The sequence below is a fragment of the Carcharhinus amblyrhynchos genome, chromosome 1, assembly GCF_965287045.1.
Source record: "Carcharhinus amblyrhynchos chromosome 1, sCarAmb.v2.hapA, whole genome shotgun sequence".
Classification (NCBI taxonomy): Eukaryota; Metazoa; Chordata; class Chondrichthyes; order Carcharhiniformes; family Carcharhinidae; genus Carcharhinus; species Carcharhinus amblyrhynchos.
Genome location: NC_137324.1, coordinates 119,644,540 through 119,666,265, shown reverse-complemented (window position 1 = coordinate 119,666,265; position 21,726 = coordinate 119,644,540). Strand labels below are relative to the sequence as shown.

The window sequence follows — 21,726 nt, the reverse complement described above, 5'->3', positions numbered from 1 at the left end:
AATTCTAAAGTTTAAAAAAAAACTAAGTGGGTTCTATTATTGGTTTCAAGAATTAACAATACATTATATTGGATATTTTTATATTAGATATATATCAATATGTCAGAAGTCCTTTAAAAGTGGATAGAAATAGATAGTGAGAAAAACATTTGGGACAGACTTCTCCCATCCTGTCCCACATGGGTTTTGAGGTGGTCCGGAGTAGGGAATGCAATGGCAGGCAAAAAGTTGGAAACCAGTTGGCGTAAAAATAGTTTATGAATATGCCAATGGTGACTCAGTTATCCTGCTGTCTAGTGGCATTCATTACTATCTCATGAATGCTCATTAAAATAGTTGCTCGCTGGAATTTTGTGGAGCTTTCCAATTTTATCATTCCAGTGGGATGTTGCGCCAGCCTGAAAATTGTTTGCAAAGGAGTGGTGTGCACAAATTGGACTTCAGTTCCCTTGTGACTTCGAGGTGCGTGCGACCTGCATAGCATACCTGCCACAGAGTTGCACTAGTCTTGCTGTGATGAACACAACAATGCTTGGGTTGCAGATGTCTGTTCTTTGCCTACATTGTCCAGAAGTATGCCATTTGCTGTGGTACCCATTCAGGTCTCCGCTTTCAGATACTGACAAGTATTTTACCCAGGATTCTTCTCTTTGGGGGTAAGGGGTGAGGGGGGAGTGTGTGTTTGCTTCAGTAGGTGACCATGAATACAGCCTCTAAATATGGCAGTTAATGGTCTACGTGGGGCATGGGAATGTTACAAATGATGGGCTTGGGCGGAAGTCTAGGCATGTTCACCACAACAACTATGGGATCCAGTATTATTGAAAGAAGCTGGAGAAAACAGGAAGGAGTGCAGCTTTCACATTGTGAGGTTCCAGGCATGTATCTGGCAGATGGACAGTGATAAAAGAAGCTTAGGATTTCATTTCGAAGTAATAGTAAAGAACTACCATCTTGCTGTACTGCAGTACTGGCACTGTATCAGATCAAAAGACCCAGTGAATCTGATCAGGAGGAGTCAGAGGCTGAGTGGGAGGAATGCACAACTAGGCAAAGGGCCCCTTCTGGGAGTGCCTCCTAACTTGTGTCTCCACAGTGGTCGCCGATCTTCCCATGTGACCACGAGGTGCTTGTATGTCAGAGCCACAACAGACACAATTTAGATGGACTTCTCCATGTTCTAGTCTGCTGAGTGACTGTTAAGTATCTGCCTGATGTTTTGTCATCTGTTGTTGCATCTTCATCATTGAATTAGTAGCCACTGACTTGGACTCTGACCGAGCAGGTGGCTGTTCTCCAGCAGTCCCCCAAGTGCCGGGGACATGGCCTTTACCTGACTCTTAATTGTTTTGAGGACATGTATAAAGGTGTTCTCTAGAAAGTGACCCCAAGCCTAATCTTGAGCTGTGTTCCACCAACGTGATGCTGCTTTCAGTTATTCCTCTTTGGATGTGGTCTGGTGCTGGGACATATGGCAGGTTGCCTTGTGGACCTCAAGTTGCTGCTGCCTAGAAAGTAGAGAATATAGTTTAAGATGATGAGCATGAGCAATATGATATTGTATGTGACTCAGTGATTGCCAGGAGGTGATGGAGCTGTGATCTGCATTAGGTTGGTGGGACAAACTGATCTCCTCTTTTCCCACAGGAGTGATCTTTTGTCCTCCCCATTCAGCTCAGCTGCAGACCCCTCGAATTCTGTGAGGGCAATGATTTTGATTGTCCCTCCCCTGGTCTGTTCTCTGTCCTTTCATAAGAACATAAGAACATAAGAAATAGGAGCAGGAGTAGGCCATCTAGCCCTTCGAGCCTGCCCCGCCATTCAATAAGATCATGGCTGATCTGTCGTGGCTCAGTTCCACTTTCCCGCCCTCTCCCCATAACCCTTAATCCCCTCTCTTATCAAGAACCCATCAACCTGCTTCTTAAAAATATTTAGCGAGGCAGCCTCCACCACTTCAACGGGCAGAGAATTCCAGAGATTCACCACCCTTTGAGTGAAGAAGTTCCTCCTCAACTCCGTTCTAAACCGCCTCCCCTTTATCTTGAGGCTGTGCCCCCTAGTCCTACTGTCTTTTTTGAGCGGGAAGAGTCTCTCCACCTCTATCCTATCCATCCCATTCATCATCTTATACGTCTCAATGAGATCTCCCCTCATTCTTCTAAACTCTAACGAGTACAAGCCTAGTTTATTCAGCCTCTCCTCATAGCTCAATCCCCTCAACTCCGGTATCAGCCTAGTAAACCTCCTCTGCACTCCCTCCAGGGCCAAAATATCCTTGCGCAGGTGCGGCGCCCAAAACTGCACACAGTACTCCAGCTGCGGCCTCACCAATGCCCTATACAGCTGCAGCAAGACCTCCCTACTTTTATATTCAATCCCCCTCGCTATGAAGGCCAGCATCCCATTCGCCTTCCTGACCACCTGCTGCACCTGCAAGCTGGGTTTTTGCGACTCATGCACAAGGACCCCGAGGTCCCTCTGCACCGTCGCCTGCTGCAGTTTTTTGCCCCGTAAGTAATAGTCCTTCCTACCATTCTTCCTACCAAAGTGGACCACCTCACACTTGCCAACATTAAATTCCATTTGCCATTTCCTGGCCCATTCGCCCAGCCTATCTAGATCCTTCTGCAGACTCTCCACACCCTCCGCACAATTTGCCTTTCCCCCAATCTTGGTGTCATCAGCAAATTTCGACACCCTGCACTCGGTTCCCTCCTCCAGATCATCTATATAAATGGTAAATAGCTGAGGCCCCAGCACCGACCCCTGGGGCACCCCACTAGTCACCAACCGCCAATCCGAATAGCACCCATTGACCCCCACTCTCTGCCTCCTATTTGACAACCAATCCTCTATCCACGCTAACACCCTACCCCCAACTCCATGTCCCCTGACCTTCTGCAATAACCTCTTGTGAGGTACCTTGTCAAACGCCTTCTGAAAATCCAGAAAGACCACATCCACCGGCTCTCCTCTATCCACTGCCCTAGACACATCCTCATAGAACTCCAGTAAATTTGTCAGACACGACTTCCCTTTAATGAAACCGTGTTGCGTCTGCCCTATCAAGCAATTCCCTTCAAGATGCCTCGCAATTTCTTCCTTAATGACGGATTCCAACATTTTACCTACCACAGACATTAAACTAACCGGCCTATAATTCCCCGCCTTTTGCCTGGCACCCTTCTTAAACAACGGCGTAACATTAGCCGTTTTCCAATCTTCCGGCACTTCCCCGGAATCCAGCGACGTCTGGAAAATAACCACCAAGGCATCCACTATAACCTCCGCCATTTCTTTCAGAACCCTCGGATGCATTCCATCCGGTCCTGGGGACTTGTCCACAATCAGCCCCTCCAGTCTGTCGAGCACCACCTCTCTAGTAACAGTAATGTCATTAAGACCCTCCAGTCCTACCACCTTTCCATCGCTAACACCCGGCAAATTATTCACGTCCTCCTCCGTGAAGACAGAAACAAAAAAGTTATTCAATACCTTAGCCATATCCCCATCCCCTACCACTAGGTCCCCTTTCTCATCCTCTAAAGGACCAACGTTCACCCTAGCCAGCCTCTTCCTTTTTATATATTTATAAAAACTCTTGCTATCCTTTTTTATATTAAGCGCTAGCCCAGCTTCATAGCTTCTCCTACCCTCCTTTATCAACTTCTTTGTCAATCTTTGTTGACATTTAAACCTTTCCCAATCCTCTTCTCGCCCACTGCTCTTAGCTACTCTAAATTCCTCCGCTTTTAATTTAACACTTTCCTTCACCTCCTTTGTTATCCACGGCTTATTACCTCTCCTCCTACTGTCCTTTTTGACATAAGAAATAGGAGCAGGAGTAGGCCATCCAGCCCTTTGAGCCTGCCCCGCCATTCAATAAGATCATGGCTGATCTGTCGCTGCTCAGTTCCACTTTCCCGCCCTCTCCCCATAACCCTTAATCCCCTCTCCTATCAAAAACCCATCAACCCGCGTCTTAAAAATATTTAGCGAGGCAGCCTCCACCACTTCAACGGGCAGAGAATTCCAGAGATTCACCACCCTTTGAGTGAAGAAGTTCCTCCTCAACTCCGTTCTAAACCGCTCCCCTTTTATCTTGAGGCTGTGCCCCCTAATCCTATTGTCTTTTTTGAGCGGGAAGAGTCTTTCCACCTCTATCCTATCCATCCCATTCATCATCTTATACGTCTCAATGAGATCTCCTCTCATTCTTCTAAACTCTAACGAGTACAAGCCCAGTTTATTCAGCCTCTCCTCATAGCTCAACCCCCTCAACTCCGGTATCAGCCTAGTAAATCTCCTCTGCACTCCCTCCAAGGCCAAAATATCTTTGCGCAGGTGTGGCGCCCAAAAATGCACACAGTACTCCAGTTGCGGCCTCACCAATGCCCTATACAGCTGCAGCAAGACCTCCCTACTTTTATATTCAATCCCCCTCGCTATGAAGGCCAGCATCCCATTCGCCTTCCTGACCACCTGTTGCACCTGCAAGGTGGGTTTTTGCGACTCATGCACAAGGACCCCGAGGTCCCTCTGCACCGTCGCCTGCTGCAGTTTTTTGCCCCGTAAGTAATAGTCCTTCCTACCATTCTTCCTACCAAAGTGGACCACCTCACACTTGCCAACATTAAATTCCATTTGCCATTTCCTGGCCCATTCGCCCAGCCTATCTAGATCCTTCTGCAGACTCTCCACACCCTCCGCACAATTTGCCGTTCCCCCAATCTTGGTGTCATCAGCAAATTTCGACACTCTACACTCGGTTCCCTCCTCCAGATCATCTATATAAATGGTAAAAAGCTGAGGCCCCAGCACCGACCCCTGGGGCACTCCACTAGTCACCATCCACCAATCCGAATAGCACCCGTTGACCCCCACTCTCTGCCTCCTATTTGACAACCAATCCTCTATCCACGCTAAGTCCTGTGATGAAAGGATGGAGTGAGGTTGGGTAAGATGCCTGGGTGTCTTGCTCTCCCCAGAAGGGCCAGAGGATGGAGTGTGAACAGCATGATAGCTAGGATGGTGGTGGTGTGGAAGTCTCTGTGAGAGAATTAGTGTTTATATCTACACCCCGGTGTTGGTTGTCTGAGTTCTCTGAAGAGAGTCATCATTTGAGTGCATAATGCCATGATAAGAGTTTGACATTGCAGGAAGCTGAATATTGTTTTACCTGCGCAGAGCCAATGAGATAATTCATCCTCTTCCTGCACTGGATGGCATTTTGGGTGTGGTTGCCAGCCATGCTGACCTGCTCTACATTGGCCTCCCAAGCCGGAGAGGTGAAGTTGTTTGCTTCCTGGAATACAATATCTGTCTCTGAAGAGGGCCTTGAGGGCCTGATGTTTGTAGTAAGTGCAGCCTTCATTTTGCAGCTGCCTTCTTGTGGTGGAAGACATCTGTAATGGTCTCCTGGAGACAGGTGGGTTGGTGGCATGAGGTGGATATGTTCAGCTGGTGTTTAAATATGGTGTCCAAACCTTTGACCATGCCAGCTGATGGCAGGCAGAAGTAACAGCTCCTGATCCATCAGGTTCTTTTGTCCTGTGCATATTAATGTGCTTCCACACGCCACCATGCAGTCTCAAAAATGGAAAATTGCACTCTTGGTTATAAAAAATGCAATTCCTTCTTGTTTTCAAGAAAGTTAATGGGACTAATAATTTATCCTTAAGTATTCACAAGTCAATTTGTTTTCAGAATTTAGAGACTTAAATGTCATTGTTGCAATTATGCAGCCAATTAAATCCAAAATGGGCACATCAGTCGGTTTACAAGATAGAGACAGTAAGCTGCCAAAAACTACTGAGTTTATTTTTTTAATAATGTTAACAAATCCAGTTCAATGTTGGATTGTTGTGGGAAAAAAATTAATAAAATTCAAGATAGTAAACCAAGGGGAAGTACGAGGTTCCAATAAAAAGGTATTGACATACGTACATTGAAATGTATTTGTTGATGGAGCTGTGTTGAAGCACAGCTGCTCAGTTCTCTGTCACACTCATCTAAAAAAGTATAGCTTGTTGCACTGCATGGTTTTGTTTTCTTGCATCGAAAGTTGTTATATTTTTATCTCATTCCAAGGAAGATCTCAACAAATGTTATCACATTGGAATTGAATTATTGCCTTTTAATGCTTTATAGTTTCTGTAATTTATGACTGTATTCTCCTTTACCTATCTCTAATTCCAATCCAGAATGGAATCACTCCGCTGCATGTAGCTTCCAAACGAGGAAATACCAATATGGTCAAATTGCTTCTGGATCGAGGAGCTCAGATAGATGCCAAGACAAGGGTGAGCTTTTGTTACTTAATGCAGCATTGCTTCCCCTTAAGATGTCATGCTTGTCCAATTAGTACACAATGTTGTAGTCTATATTGAGAGTTTGGGAAGAGCTATGTTTTTTCAACATAAGAGCAGATTACCTGGAGTTGAGTTTGAGTGCATGCATCTAAGGTCCATGCATCTTTATATCAACAAACTGAATGCGCTGTCAAGCATGCTGCATACAGTGAATAAACACTGATAAAAGAATGAAAATCGTTGAAGGCTGCACATGGTTGCTTTAAAAAAATGTTCAAGATCTGCTTTTGCAAATGAAAGAGTGTATCTGAAAAAGCCCCCATGTGACAAATTAAGAGAAGATTAAGCTGAAAAGCACTTAAATACAATTCACAATATTTGAATTATTCTTCCAAAATATCATTGAGTTTTAAGAAAACATTTGCTGCTCGAAATTTATGTGTAATACATTCAGTTTCTAGATGTAAAATGAGGGGTAGAGGGAGCAATTTTGGACAGCAAAATCCGATATCCAATCCTGCTGGAAGTTTATCTAATCTGGCAGTCAATGAATCTTGAATGCTTTACATGCCCATATAAAATAGGTATTAAGCACTTGATTATGCTCCTCCAGAGACCTGGCTGTTTCAGGAAACCTCCTGCTAAATTGTACAGAAACTGAATAGTGTTTCCCAGTTTATGCATTCAGTCCTTAAAAGGCCTGCTGGAGGCTACTGTAGGAGAACTACCTTTACTCTATCATTATGTTCTTAACTGAATGTGGATCCAGGAAAAACAAAAGTGAAGCTGGCGAAAATTATTCAACCTAGTAAGCTGCATCAGGATCGCCATCCTCATAAATAATTTTATTCTGACAGAGTATAAAATCGCCTTTTGCAGAACCACCTGATTCTCATTTCATTAAACGCAAATTATTTCCTTTACTTCGAGTAAGTTATTTTGCTTGCGATGTCAACACACACAAAAACAAGATCTTGCAGCATTTTATAATGAAACCTTTGTTTAAAATTGACCTTCACAAAATTACAGTAGTAACACTGTAGTCACATGACTATAATTTTATCGAAATAGCAAAATAAGCAATCCTGTGATATGAAGGCACCTTGATATCATCATCTTGATTTCTATTTGGTGTTAAATATTCATTTTTCACCTATCTGTACATCGGAGTTATTTTAACATGACCTGTGGTTTACTTATATCCTTCATGTGCGTGTTGCTGAAGTGATTTTGTTTTGACATTATTGGTGTCTCTTTCTCTTGCTTTTAATCGCATTCCATGTGTTTACTATGGCTATGGGTTTGTAGGGTATTGATGAGGTAGGTTTGCTGTTGCATGCCAGTCCTGTGCATTTAAAGGGGAAGACATCTGGCTCTTCCTCCTCCCTTCAAAATTCACACATTTCTCATCTTTGGAGGTGCCAGCTATCCTGTGAAACAGGCTAACAATGGGGGAGAAAACTGAAAATTGCAATACAAACAGAGGAAGAAATGGCTACTGTTTGTAGCTGTCATACCCATAATGAATGCTCATATATTGGCCAGTTAGTACCTTAGCCTCATTGCTTTTATATGCTATTAGCTTTGCAAGTGTTCTACAACTGAGACTGCTCAAGAGTACACTAAGACAGTCGGTGGCCATTACTGCTGCTAGATCTTTCCATACAGCGAGTTGAGCTAAGAAAACAAGCTGACAGATGGTATAATAAATCTACAGGTTTCTTAGTAAAAGTATTTAAATTAAAATTAAACTGTTTTAAACCACTTAGGTCATGAGAATTTTAGAGACTTATATACAAGGGGGTAATTTGAACCTAACTCGCTAGTTAGAAAATCTAAGGGCTCAGTTGGGACACTGATTTTACCCATCTAATATTCACTTCATTGATTTCAATAGAGAATAAAATTGGGTGGGTTGTAAAACTAGCATTCCACTTTATTACTTCAGATTCCCAATGAGTGGCTTAGGCTGAATTTGCTCTCATTGACTTTTATTATAACCCATGGAAAACAATTTGTGTCATATCTCTTTTTGTTAAGTTATGAGGAAATAATTAAGTCCTATTTTTCCCAAGGTAATATTGTGTCATATTCTATTACCTTATTGGGCTAAAATGAGTAAATTGCAAATATATTTGTAGTAATAAATGAGGCAATTTTTCCATCAATTTCAATATTTTCTATCAAGAGCAATTGGTTCATATTTGACTGCTTGTGTAGGGTTTAAAATTCTATTGGTAGGAAACTGCACTCCAGTGATAAATTTTGTGAAACCAAAGTTGGATTCAGACTGATTAGAATTAAATTTTGGAGGCACATTGTGAAGAGTATGATATTTGAATTAATATTGGATATATTAGGGAAGTAATGCAGTAATTGTGTATCGTTTATATGGCACTGATGTGTTTTTGAACTTAAATTTGTAACTATATACCAATCGATGAAGATCTTTTTAACTTACCTGAAATTTGCTCAGCCTAATCTTTGGGGGAGAAAAACTGCTTTGTAAAATCAGGCCATTTTACAGCAATATTATTTAAACAGCAGCTAATTAAGTTATTGATCTGAGGGTCAGTACAATAGTTGATCAATATACTACAGGTACATTGCATTTAGAAATTCTAGCAGTTGTAATGAACTAAAGACCATTTTTAAAATATTACACATGATAATTTGTTGCCTTTCAAATCAAGCCTCTTCAGTATTATTTAAGTTTAATGTTTGCTTTTCTGTACGCTATTGTAATTATTTGTTGTTTTCATTGTTATGCCTGTGCCCACAAAGTGCTCACCTTAAGCAGAATATCCCATGTAATTAGTGCCACTGTTTCCATCACCAAATTATACATAAGAACTTTATTTGATTAAAAACTAACATATCATCAGCTTCATTGTTTTATGGTTCACCCTGTCATGAATTCCTCCTTTTAACCAACACTAACAATATTATGGTACGGTCTAACATCTTCCTCTTTAAATGTTAACATTTAACATACTCCAGCCAGTGCTACTGCATTGTGTTTCAAACAATCCAGGAGCAAGAGACAAATGGTTGCCATCTTTCCAATTGTGCAACTTCAGAAACAGGTTAGTTTTGAATAGGTTCTATAGTGTAGCACTTTTAGTAAAGGCCTGTCTCTGCCTAAATTGCCTGGATTGTTGCCATTTCCGTTCAGAAGAACTACGTACATTTTCTCTATGAATGATATGCTTTGTATCGTGTGCAAGAAACTGTACTCTTCACTGAATGCTGATACATGTGACAATAATAAATCAAATCATTTATTTGATATGTGTTAATCGGTAAAATACAGTTCAAAGTTATATTATAATCAAGACCAAGATAAAATGTAAGCTCTCTAAAAGTGCATTTAAGCTTCCATAGATCATCATCATAAATATCCTCTTTATGTTTTGATTGCCAATATATTCAAGCTCCCCTTTCTTCATATTGAATGGTGGATGGAGTAGGCTCAACAGGCCACATGGTCCCATTTCATATCTTCTTGTGTTCTTTGAACTGTTCTATTTTCTAATATCATGATTAGAACCTTCATATGTCTGCCATGTTGTGGTTATCCATTGGCAAGAGAACAGAATTAATGGTATCTATTCAAAATTTTTATGATGAATCTTCTATTTCCAATATGGGTTTTTTCCTGGTCACTTAAAATTTTAAGTGGGACTTCATTTTTAAGGAAACAAATGTTACCAATTGATTTGTCATATCAGTATTTTTCTGGATTGCAACTTCCTTTTAATAAAGTGCAGCTTGTACTAGTGATCTTGCAGTACATGTTTTAACTGTATTTTTCACTTTCATCAGGATGGCTTGACCCCACTTCACTGCGCAGCAAGGAGCGGACATGACGGAGCTGTAGAAATTCTGCTTGAAAGGGGAGCCCCAATGCTCGCCAGGACAAAGGTTGTTTAGTGCCCAGTGTTGCATTGTGTACAATTTTAGAGTATCTGTTTTATAGCAATGCCTAATAAATTCATTATTTATTTGATAAAATCTGGGAGTAACTTTAATTTCTGATCTTTAGCGATTGGGGAAAAGAGAGGGAGCTTTGGTCATGATGGGCTTGACCTGAGAATGCTTGGTGTTAATATTGGGTGCACTGGGAGTCCTCCTCAGCATCTTGTTAATTCCCCATCTCCCTCTCCCCCATCCATCCCGTTCCCTACCTGACCTGACTTATAAAATATGAATAGAATTTGATTATAGGAATCTCTTCATGTATCTGTTTGTATTTATGCATGGTATAACAAATGAACGTAGGAATGTAGAGGAGGAGGATAGCATTGTAGTTCAATTGGTCAGTCCCGAAGTCTATCAGATACCATAACCCATGATATGATAGCGATCAGAGCAACTTTAAAGGACCAGTACTGCTATTTTGATGCACTGGTGCAAGAAAAGAGTACATGCCACTGCAAATGCTGTGATATGTTGTACTCCAGATCTGCATACTTCAGCATCTTGGCAACAGAGCGGGGAATAAAACCAAGCAAGTTTCTGGCTCTTCATTCTTGCTGGAATGTGTCAGTATGCAGTTATCACATGACATGACAATAGACAAAACTTTGAAGGTAGAAAAGGCATTATGTCATTTATTTAGACAGATACAGTGACAGTAGACTATGAAATGAGCAATGCCTGACTAAATTATTACAACAATTTTCTAGTCTTCACAATCTTTGTAATGCCTTAGCAAATTGAGGGTTTGTAATGGTTGTAAAGCTTGAAACTGCTGAAATAATTAAGGCCTTAAAAGAAAAGAGAGGTCGATTTGTACTTCAGAATGGTGATTGGTCGATCAGCTGCTCTGAGAGTCGACATTCTAATGGTCAAAACTGATCCTAGCTGCATTCCAGTATGAGTCAACAGAAGAGATTGGAAGATTTTGTGTTTAATCATTAAAATAATTTCCACTGACAGATTCAATCACTTTGTTATATTGCAGTTCTTAATACCGTTGTGCAGTTCTTAGTAACACTGTGTGTCTGATGAGCATCAGGAAGTTCTGCAAGATTCTTCCAATCTCCTGTCATAACTTTGACTAAAATCCTCGAGATGCAACCTCTTTTGCCATTTGCCTGGAGATTCCTCCATTCTGTTGCTGTAGTTCTGGTGGATGAATGTGGAACCTTTGCATAAATTATGTCCCAAGATCTTGAAATGACAGCAATCCCTTAAATTGATAAATGCTTTTCTGAAACCTAATCAGAAATATTGTTCCTTCTGTGAGAGTGTGTACTCCTGCCACAGTAATTCATGCAAGTGTTCTGCTGATCTACCACTCTACTTTAACCAGAAGATTAGCAGAAACCCTGGGGAGAAAAAAACCTATTTACTCCCTTTCTTCAGAATTTCTGCTTCTGCCAAAGAAAATGTACCCTCAAAGTTATGATGGATGATCAGCACTCCTTGATCCTACCCCAAGCATTACAAACCCCTAGACTGCATGAAAGCTTGATGAATAATAATCTTCCTGTTCCTTCTTCCTTTTGGTGTAAACAGAATGGTTTGTCACCCCTCCATATGGCTGCACAAGGAGATCACGTGGAATGTGTCAAGCATCTATTGCAGCATAAGGCACCTGTCGACGATGTCACACTTGACTATCTCACTGCTTTGCACGTTGCTGCTCATTGTGGTCACTACAGGGCCACCAAGCTTCTTCTGGACAAGAGAGCCAACCCCAATGCCCGGGCACTGGTAAATACAAATTATAGAATGAGTTAAATTTATAGCTGGATTGAACCATCAATGATAATGTGTAAAAAGTTTGACAGTTTATTAATTCAGCTGCACCATTGTTCTGATTTATGCTGCACATACAGTTACTGTTACCAGAAGTTATAATTATACGTTCCATAGCAGATATTCAATTGCACGGTACAATGAAAACTATTGACTCCAAGAAGTGAGTGTTGCTTTTGCTGAGTTTTCTTTTGGTCTTGTCTTGCCTACTTTCAGTTCTCCAGAGAACATCATGTTATCTGTTCTCTGGGCTCTATAAATGCTAACTTACGTGGAGTCTGTGTGAAGTTTGCATATTCTCCCCATGCCTGCATGGGTTTCCTCCAGGTGCTCCGGTTTCCTCCCACAGTCCAAAGGTGTATGGCTTAGGTTGATTGACCATGCTAAATTGCCCCTTGGTGTCCCAGGATGTGTAGGTTAGAGGGATTAGCGGAGTAAGTATGTGGAGTTACGGGGATAAGGCGTGGGTGGGATTGTTGTCGGTACAGATTCGATGTTCCGAATGACCCCTTCTACACTGCAGGATTTCTATGTTATAAATTGCCAGTTTAGGAACTGCCAGAGCTCCTTGCACATGATTTTCATCGAGCTATAAAGGGAAATGCATAACCACTCTCTTTGATCGCATGTGCTGTACCAAATTGAGAACTAAGTCTGCACACAAGTTCGGTCTTGTGCGCTGACACACACAACATAAGAACATAAAAACATAAGAAATAGGAGCAGGAGGAGGCCATCTAGCCCTTCGAGCCTGCCCCGTCATTCAGTAAGATCATGGCTGATCTGAAGTGGCTCAGTTCCACTTTCCCACTTTCTCCCCATAACCCTTAATTCCCTTGCCTACCAAAAACCTATCCACCTGTGTCTTAAATATATTTAGCGAGGTAGCCTCCACCACCTCAACGGGCAGAGAATTCCAGAGATTCACCACCCTTTGAGTGAAGAAGTTCCTCCTCAACTCCGTTCTAAACTGCTGCCCACCCGCCCCCCCCCCCCAATCTTGAGGCTGTGCCCTCTAGTCCTGCTATCCTTTCTGAGCGGGAAGAATCTCTCTACCTCTACCCTATCCATCTCCTTCATTATCTTATACATCTCTCTAAGATCACCCCTCATCCTTCTAAACTCCAACGAGTACAGATCCAGTCTATTCAGCCTCTCTTCATAGTTCAACCCCCTCATCTCTGGTATCAGCCTAGTGAACGTCCTCTGCACTCCTTCCAAGGCCAAAATATCCTTGAGCAAGTGCAGCGACCAAAACTGCACACAGTACTCCAGCTGCGGCCTCACCAGCGTCCTGTACAGTTGCAGCAAGACCTCCCTGCTTTTATATTCTATCCCCCTCGCTATAAAGGCCAGCATCCCATTTGCCTTCCTGATCACCTGCTACACCTGCAGACTGGGTTTTTGCGGCTCATGCACAAGGACCCCCAGGTCCCTGTGCACCGTAGCATGCTGCAGCTTTTCGCCCTTTAAATAGTAATCCCTCCTACTATTATTCCTGCCGAAGTAGATAACCTCACACTTGCTAACATTGTACTCCATCTGCCAGGTCCTCGCCCACTCGCTTAGCCTATCTAAATCCCTCTGCAGACTTTCCACACCCTCCGCACAGTTTGCTTTTCCACTCATCTTCGTGTCATCAGCAAATTTCGACACCCTACACTCAGCCCCCTCCTCCAGATCATCTAGATAAATGGTAAATAGCTGAGGCCCCAGCACCGATCCCTGCGGCACTCCACTAGTCACCAACCGCCAATCAGAATAGCACCCATTGATACCAACTCTCTGCCTCCTATTAGACAACCAATCCTCTATCCATGCTAACACCTTATCCCCAACTCCATGCCCCCTAACCTTCTGAAGCAACCTTTTTTGCGGCACCTTATCAAACGCCTTCTGAAAATCAAGAAACACCACATCCACCGGTTCCCCTCTGTCTACCACACTAGTCACATCCTCATAGAATTCCAATAAATTTGTCAGACATGACTTCTCCTTAACGAATCCGTGCTGCGTCTGCTCTATCAAACAATTTCTCTCAAGGTGCCTCGCTATTTCTTCTTTGATGATGGATTCAAGCATTTTTCCCACAACAGACGTTAAACTAATCGGCCTATAATTCCCTGCCTTTTGCCTGCTACCCTTTTTAAACAGCGGTGTAACATTAGCCGTTTTCCAATCTTCCGGCACTTCCCCGGAATCCAGTGAGGTTTGGAAAATAATCACTAATGCATCTACTATCACCTCTGCCATTTCCTTCAGAACTCTGGGATTCATTCCACCCAGTCCTGGGGACTTGTCCACCATCAGTCCCGCTAGTCGATCAAGCACTACCTCTCTAGTGACAGTAATCGCATTCAGGCCCTCAACTCCTACCATCCTTCTATCTTTAATACCCGGCAAACTATTCGCGTCCTCCTCCGTGAAGACCGAGGCAAAAAACTTATTTAAGGCCTCAGCCATTTCCTCATCCCCCACCACTAAATCCCACCTCTCATCCTCTAAGGGTCCAACATTCACTCTAGCCAGCCTCCTCCTCTTTATATATTTATAAAAACTCTTACTATCCTTTTTTATATTTAGTGCTGGTTTAGCTTCATAGTCTTTCCTGCCTTTCTTTATCATCATCTTCGTCAATCTTTGTTGATTTTTAAACCTCTCCCAATCTTCTACTTGCCCACTACTTTTAGCCACTCTAAACGCATCAGCTTTTAATTTAATACTTTATTTCCTTCGATAACCACAGCTGATTATCCCTTCTCCTGCGATCCTTCTTTACCATTGGAATAAATTTCTGCTGAGCACCGAAAAAGATCTCCTTAAAGATCCTCCACTGTTCCTCAGCAGTCCTACCGACCAATCTGCGCCCCCAATCTACATTTGCCAATTCCTCTCTCATCCTATTGTACTTCCCTCTGTTCAAACAGAGGACACAGGTCTGGGACCCTACTTTCTCATCCTCCATCTGCATCAAAAACTCAACCGTACAATGATCGCTCGTCCCAAGAGGATCCCTCACAACAAGGTCCCTAATTCTACCTGCCTCGTTACATAACACCAGATCTAAGATAGCTTGCTCCCTCGTCAGTTCTATCACACACCGTTCAAGGAAACTATCCCGGCAGCATTCCAAGAACTCTTCCTCAAGCCCACCGTGTCCGACATGGGTCAACCAATCAATATGTAGATTGAAGTCCCCCATAATTATCGCTGTTCCATTTCTGCACGCATCATTTATTTGCGTGTTTATAGCCCGCCCCACCTCCAAGTTATTATTTGGAGGCCTATAGACCACACCCACCAGCGTCTTCCTCCCCCTACTGTTCCTTATCTCCACCCACAAGGGTTCCACGTTCTGCTCTTTGGAGCCTATATCTTCCCTTACTACCTCCCTGATATTATCCTTAATCAGCAGAGCTACCCCTCCCCCCTTTATCCTCCCGTCTATCCTTCCTAAACACTTGATACCCTTGGATGTTCAGCTCCCAGTCCCTGTCACCCTGCAACCACGTTTCCGTAATGGCCACCAGATCATATCCATTTGTGCTGATCTGCGCCACCAGCTCATTCACTTTGTTCCGAATGCTTTGTGCATTCAGATAAAGTGTCTTTATCCCAGCCTTTATCTGGACCCTATTTGAAGGAACGCTACCAACCTTTCTCATGCCCCCTACTCCCTTTATTATTGGGACATCCTTGTCCTTTTCACTGCATCACCCATCAAGCACAAAGTTTTAACTTGAGGATTTTTTCTTCTTTTTAGTTTTTCTTGAATTTATCACGTTGCGCATCTTTTTATGTTGCAACTAAGGTTCAGGTTCTTTCTGTCAATAATTTTCATGGGGAAGGCCAGTGTAACTAAAGCAGATTATTACTACCCCAAATGTTTCACTAAAGTTAGCTGAACAAGAGGAATGTTGTAGCAAGTGGCAGTTCAAAGAGATTTTTGCATTAAGTGTCCACCACACTGACATTTTTTTAAACAGATTTCAGAGCTTTCTGAATTGCAACAGTGACCACGCTTCAAAAATACTTAATTGGCTGTAAAGTGCTTTGGGGCATTCAAACATCCTGGAGAGTGCTATACAAGTGAATAAATAAATTTGAAAGCATATATTGTCATAAGGACAATATATGTGACTGGTAAAGAGGAGAAATGAAAGAGTTACATGAAAAGAGATTCTTTTTATTTGGACTATTCAACAGAATTACTCAGCTGGAGAACTAACCTTAACAATTTAATTGGCTCAGGAATAATATTTAACCTAAAATCACAGAGTGCTTGAGAAGAAGTGTTCAGCAAATAACATTGATTTCTGAGTTACACATTCCTTCCTTAATACATAACCGTTGCAAATCAAAATGACAGAAAAATCAAGCGCGCACTCTGAAGGAATGTAATCCTTTTTGAAATTAAAGCCGATGGTGTTTGTTAAGCTAGCGTTATTCATTGATAGCAGGCACCAAGGCTGTTCTTCAGAAATTACATCATAGCATGTTAGTGTTACAAAAATATATGTTCTCTCTCAAAAGCAAATCATTGCAGATATTGGAAATCTGAAATAAAACAGAAATAGTTGGTAATACTCAGATCAGACATTTGTGTAGACAGAAAAAGAGTTAACGTTAAGATCGGTTTTGATGAGAGACCATCAACGCGTTCCTCTCTGCATAGATGCTGCCAGACCTGCTGAGTACTTCCAGTAGTTTATGCTTTTATACTTTTTGTCACTGTTGAAGATTAGAGGCTGAAATGGAAAATTGGTTCCAAACCTACCTGTTTTTAAAAAAGCTTCTAGAACATAGAACAGTTCCACACAGTACAGGCCCTTTGGCCCTCAACGTTGTGCCGAGCTATGTCCGACCCCAAGATCAAGCTATCCCACTCCCTATCATTCTGGTCTGCTCCATGTGCCTATCCAATAACCGCTTGAAAGTTCCTGAAGTGCCCAACTCCACTATCACAGCAGGTAGTGCATTTCACACCCCAACCACTCTGAGTAAAGAATCTACCTCGGACATCCCTCCTATGTCTCCCACCATGAACCTTTGTAGTTATAGTTATGCTGCCTAGTAACAGCTACACCCACCTGAGGAAATAGTCTCTGAATGTCCACTCTATCTAAGAGAAAAGCCCCAGCTCCATCAATCTTTCCTCATAACACCTACCCTCCAAACCAGGCAGCATCTTGGTAAATCTCCTCTGCATTCTCACTAATTATTCCACATCCTTCTTGTAGTGAGGTGACCAGAACTGCACACAATATTCCAAATGTGGTCTCACCAAGGTTCTGTATAGTTGCAACATAACCCCATGGCTCTTAAACGCAAACCCCCAGTTAATAAACGCTAACACATTATAAGCCTTCTTCATGGCTCTATCCACTTGAGTGGCAACTTCAGAGATCTGTGGATATGAACCCCAAGATCTCTCTGTTCCTCCACATTCCTCAGAATCCTGCAGTTGACCCTGTAATCCGCATTCAAGTTTGTCTTACCAATTACCTCACACTTGTCAGGGTTAAACTCCTTTTCGGCCCAGCTCTGCATCCTATCAATATCTCTTTGCAGCCTACAAGAGCCCTCTACCTCATCCACTACTCCACCAATCTTGGTATCAATACAAATTTGTTAACCCACCTTCAACCCCCTGTCCCAAGTCATCTTCCGCACCAATAATGTGCTATCGATGGCCTAAACAAGCTAAGCATTAGATTTTCACCTCAGTGAAAAGAAAGAGCTGTCAACCAATCTGAATGGTCATCAGCTTGTGCAATCCAAAGCCAGAAGTCAGTAGTGAGTGCAGTTGGGACTAGAAGGAGGTTCTGGGGTGAAAGAGGACATATTCACCAGAAAGCGGTCTCGTGAACATGTCCTCTTTCACTCTAGAGTCTGGAGCTTTGATGGAGTGACACTGGGGAGTGTAGGCAGGGGGCACAGTTTGGAAATACAAAGGTAGCATACAGTATTTCAGGGTGGAGTGGGATGGGGAGCAATGCACCTGTCTTCTTTTCCAGCCTTTTCAACAAAGTTGTTTTTAAAAAAAAAACAGTTTTCTCAATGTTGTCCACCTACCACTGCTCAGGATTCTTATGGTAAGAAGTCTCACAACACCAGGTTAAAGTCCAACAAGTTTACTTGGTAGCACAAGCCACAAGCTTTCAGAGTGCTGTTCCTTCATCAGGCAAGTGGGAGTTCTGCTCACAAACAGAGCATATAAAGACACAAACTCAATTCAGAAAATAATGGTTGGAATGCAAGTCTTTACAGGTAATCAAGTCTTAAAGGTACAGACAATGTGAGTGGAGAGAGGGTTCAGCACAGGTTAAAGAGATGTATACTGTCTCCAGCCAGGACAATTAGTAAGATTTTGCAAGCCCAGGCAAGTCATGGGGGTTACAGATAGTGTGACATGAACCCAAGATCCTGGTTGAGGCCAACCTCATGCGTGCGAAACTTAGCTATCAGTTTCTGCTCAGCGATTCTGCATTGTGTGTCATGAAGGCTGCCTTGGAGAATGCTTACCCAAAGATCAAAGGCTGAGTGCCCATGACTGCTGAAGTGTTCCCCAACAGGAAGAGAACACTCTTGCCTGGTGATTGTCGAGTGTTGTTCATTCATCTGTTGTCATGGTCTCCCTAAAGTACCATGCCTTGGGACATTCTTTCCTGCAGCGTATCAGGTAGACAATGTTGGCCGAGTTGCAAGAATATGTACTGTGTACCTGGTGGATGGTGTTCTCATGTGAGATGATGGCATTCATATCGATGATCTGGCACGTCTTGCAGAGGTTGCTGTGGCAGTGTTGTGTGGTGTCGTGGTCACTGTTCTCCTGAAGACTCATGTCTCCACTCACATTGTCTGTACCTTTAAGACTTGATTACTTGTAAAATAAAGATTATTTTATAAAATGAGTTTGTGTCTTTATATGCCCTGTTTGTGAACAGAACTCCCACTCACCTGATGAAGGAGCAGTGCTCTGAAAGTTTGTGGCTTGTGCTACCAAATAAACCTGTTGGACTTTAACCTAGTGTTCTTGTTGTGCTTACCCCAGTCCAATGCAGGCATCTCCACTTCAGGATTCTTATGTCAGTGGAGGCAGACTGAGTGCCTTAAATGTGCAATGATTGGCTAGTTAAGAACCTCAAAGGGCCTAAGTGTGAGCAGGCTAGTGGCTGCCTTATCCAACCTCCGTATTATGTGAACTGGGTCAAGGATGGGATAGGAAGCACCTCTTATATTTTATATGTCCCTCCAACTGAAAACACGCTGATCGTTTCATTTATCAAATCCACCTTATTCAGATATGGTTCAGTCACAGACACAGTCAACTTGTTTCCTTGTAACAGTCTCCTGAGATGTACAAAAGCTGAGGCAAGGAGACATGAGCATGATTTGTTTATATGCTGAAAGGTGAACTGCTGAAATCCAATATTCAACAAGTGGTGATCAAGTGTCAGTGACAGAGAGTACTTATCAAGAAAAGGCATTAACATGGTTGATGGTTAATAAAGGGGTTATTTAGGGAGGCTTTATTAAAGGTCAGATTTCTTTGGGAGAGGAAACCAATCCTGATGTGGTCTGATCTGGCAAAAAAATGAGTACAAATGATCAGAGAGGATCCTCTTTACAGTGTCATAAAGGTGACTGAATTATCCCAGACTATTTCAAAGGCAGTTGTAGTTGGCCTTGAAGGGTCCACTCATTCTGCTTCTGCTTGTGTTTGTTACCACGTGGGGTACAACTTCATTACAATGTCAACCCCAGTATAAGAACTGCAAAAATAGCTTTAACATATTTCTAAAATGTGGTTGCTCCTGTCTGTAACATCAATAAATTGCAAATTTACTGGCAAGAATTGGAGGTGACTGCATGTGTAGCAGCAGTTGTATGCACATCTTCCTCCAGGCCCTGATAGTTCAGTATGGAACAAGGCAACGTGAACAATGAACTGCCTGACTGCAAACTGACTCTGCATCGACTAGCAACTAGCTTTAGTTTAAACATAGCTTTAGATGACAGTCATGGGAGCCTGACTGAATTAACATAAGATTTATATGCATGATCTTGAAGTAACAATTTTGTATGCATGTTTGATGTGAATGCTAACTTGGTTTTTTTTTCATACAGAATGGCTTTACTCCACTGCATATTGCATGTAAGAAAAACCGTGTTAAAGTGATGGAGCTTCTTGTGAAATATGGGGCCTCAATTCAAGCCATAACGGAGGTAGAAGGAAATATTAATACCTAGTCATTGCCTCTGTTATATCAATTTAAAACAAGTTGCAGCCCCTGCAGAGGAGTAAATTGCTATTGCTTTATTTCACAGTCTGGCCTTACACCAATACATGTGGCTGCCTTCATGGGCCACTTGAATATAGTCCTCCTTTTGCTGCAGAATGGAGCCTCTCCGGATGTTTCTAACATTGTGAGTATGCTAGCCTTAATCAATAGAATGTGTATTACAAAAGATCTTGTTTAAATCCCTTCATAGTGCAACTCCTAACAAATATATTTATAATGTTCCTTTGAAAGCAGTGAGAGCATGTATACCATCTGAGAAATAGGTTTGACAGACATTCCTTTGAATGCAATTATTGACAAACAACTAGAGTGTGAAAGGACAGCAAATGTTTATCATGTGGGTTAACGTTTTCATTTTCCATAAGAAGCCAAGAATGTACTCACCACAAACCAGTTCTGCTTATTTCTGCATAGCAGGATGCTATCTAGGAATATTACCAAGATTGGTGGAACGGCAAATTGCGCGGAGGGTGTGGAGAGTCTACAGAAGGATCTAGGTAGGCTGGGCGAATAGGCCAGGAACTGGCAAATGGAATTTAATGTTGGCAAGTGCGAGGTGGTCCACTTTGGTAGGAATAATGGTAGGAAGGATTATTACTCAGGTGGCGAAAAACTGCAGCAGGCGACGGTGCAGAGGGACCTCGGGGTCCTTGTGCATGAGTCGCAAAAACCCAGCGTGCAGGTGCAGCAGGTGGTCAGGAAGGCTAATGGGATGCTGGCCTTCATAGCGAGGGGGATTGAATATAAAAGTAGGGAGGTCTTGCTGCGGCTGTATAGGGCATTGGTGAGGCCGCAGCTGGAGTACTGTGTGCAGTTTTGGTCGCTGCACTTACGCAAGGATATTTTGGCCTTGGAGGGAGCGCAGAGGAGGTTTACTAGGCTGATGCCGGAGTTGAGGGGGTTGAGCTATGAGGAGAGGCTGAATAAACTAGGCTTGTACTTGTTAGAGTTTAGAAGAATGAGGGGAGATCTCATTGAGACATATAAGATGATGAATGGGATGGATAGGATAGAGGTGGAGAGGCTCTTCCCGCTCAGAAAGGACAGTAGGACTAGGGGGCACAGCCTCAAGATAAAGGGGGGGCGGTTTAGAACGGAGTTGAGGAGGCACTTCTTCACTCAAAGGGTGGTGAATCTCTGGAATTCTCTGCCCGTTGAAGTGGTGGAGGCTACCTCGCTAAATATTTTTAAGACGCGGGTTGATGGGTTTTTGATAAGAGAGGGGATTAAGGGTTATGGGGAGAGGGCGGGAATGTGGAACTGAGCCACGACAGGTCAGCCATGATCTTATTGAATGGCGGGGCAGGCTCGAAGGGCTAGATGGCCTACTCCTGCTCCTA

General features: G+C 42.6%; 1 protein-coding gene across 1 annotated transcript in view; it reads left to right on the top strand.

Annotated features, from left to right (window-relative positions):
- The window catches only part of LOC145344555 (ankyrin-2-like), an 831,416-nt gene that overhangs the window by 623,882 nt on the left and 185,808 nt on the right, over positions 1 to 21,726 (top strand). Inside the window, exons 11-15 of the mRNA XM_080191753.1 lie at positions 6,207 to 6,305; positions 10,140 to 10,238; positions 11,838 to 12,035; positions 20,211 to 20,309; positions 20,412 to 20,510. Of these exons, the coding sequence (XP_080047879.1) occupies positions 6,207 to 6,305; positions 10,140 to 10,238; positions 11,838 to 12,035; positions 20,211 to 20,309; positions 20,412 to 20,510 (594 nt within the window). The remainder of the gene's footprint in view (positions 1 to 6,206; positions 6,306 to 10,139; positions 10,239 to 11,837; positions 12,036 to 20,210; positions 20,310 to 20,411; positions 20,511 to 21,726) is intronic.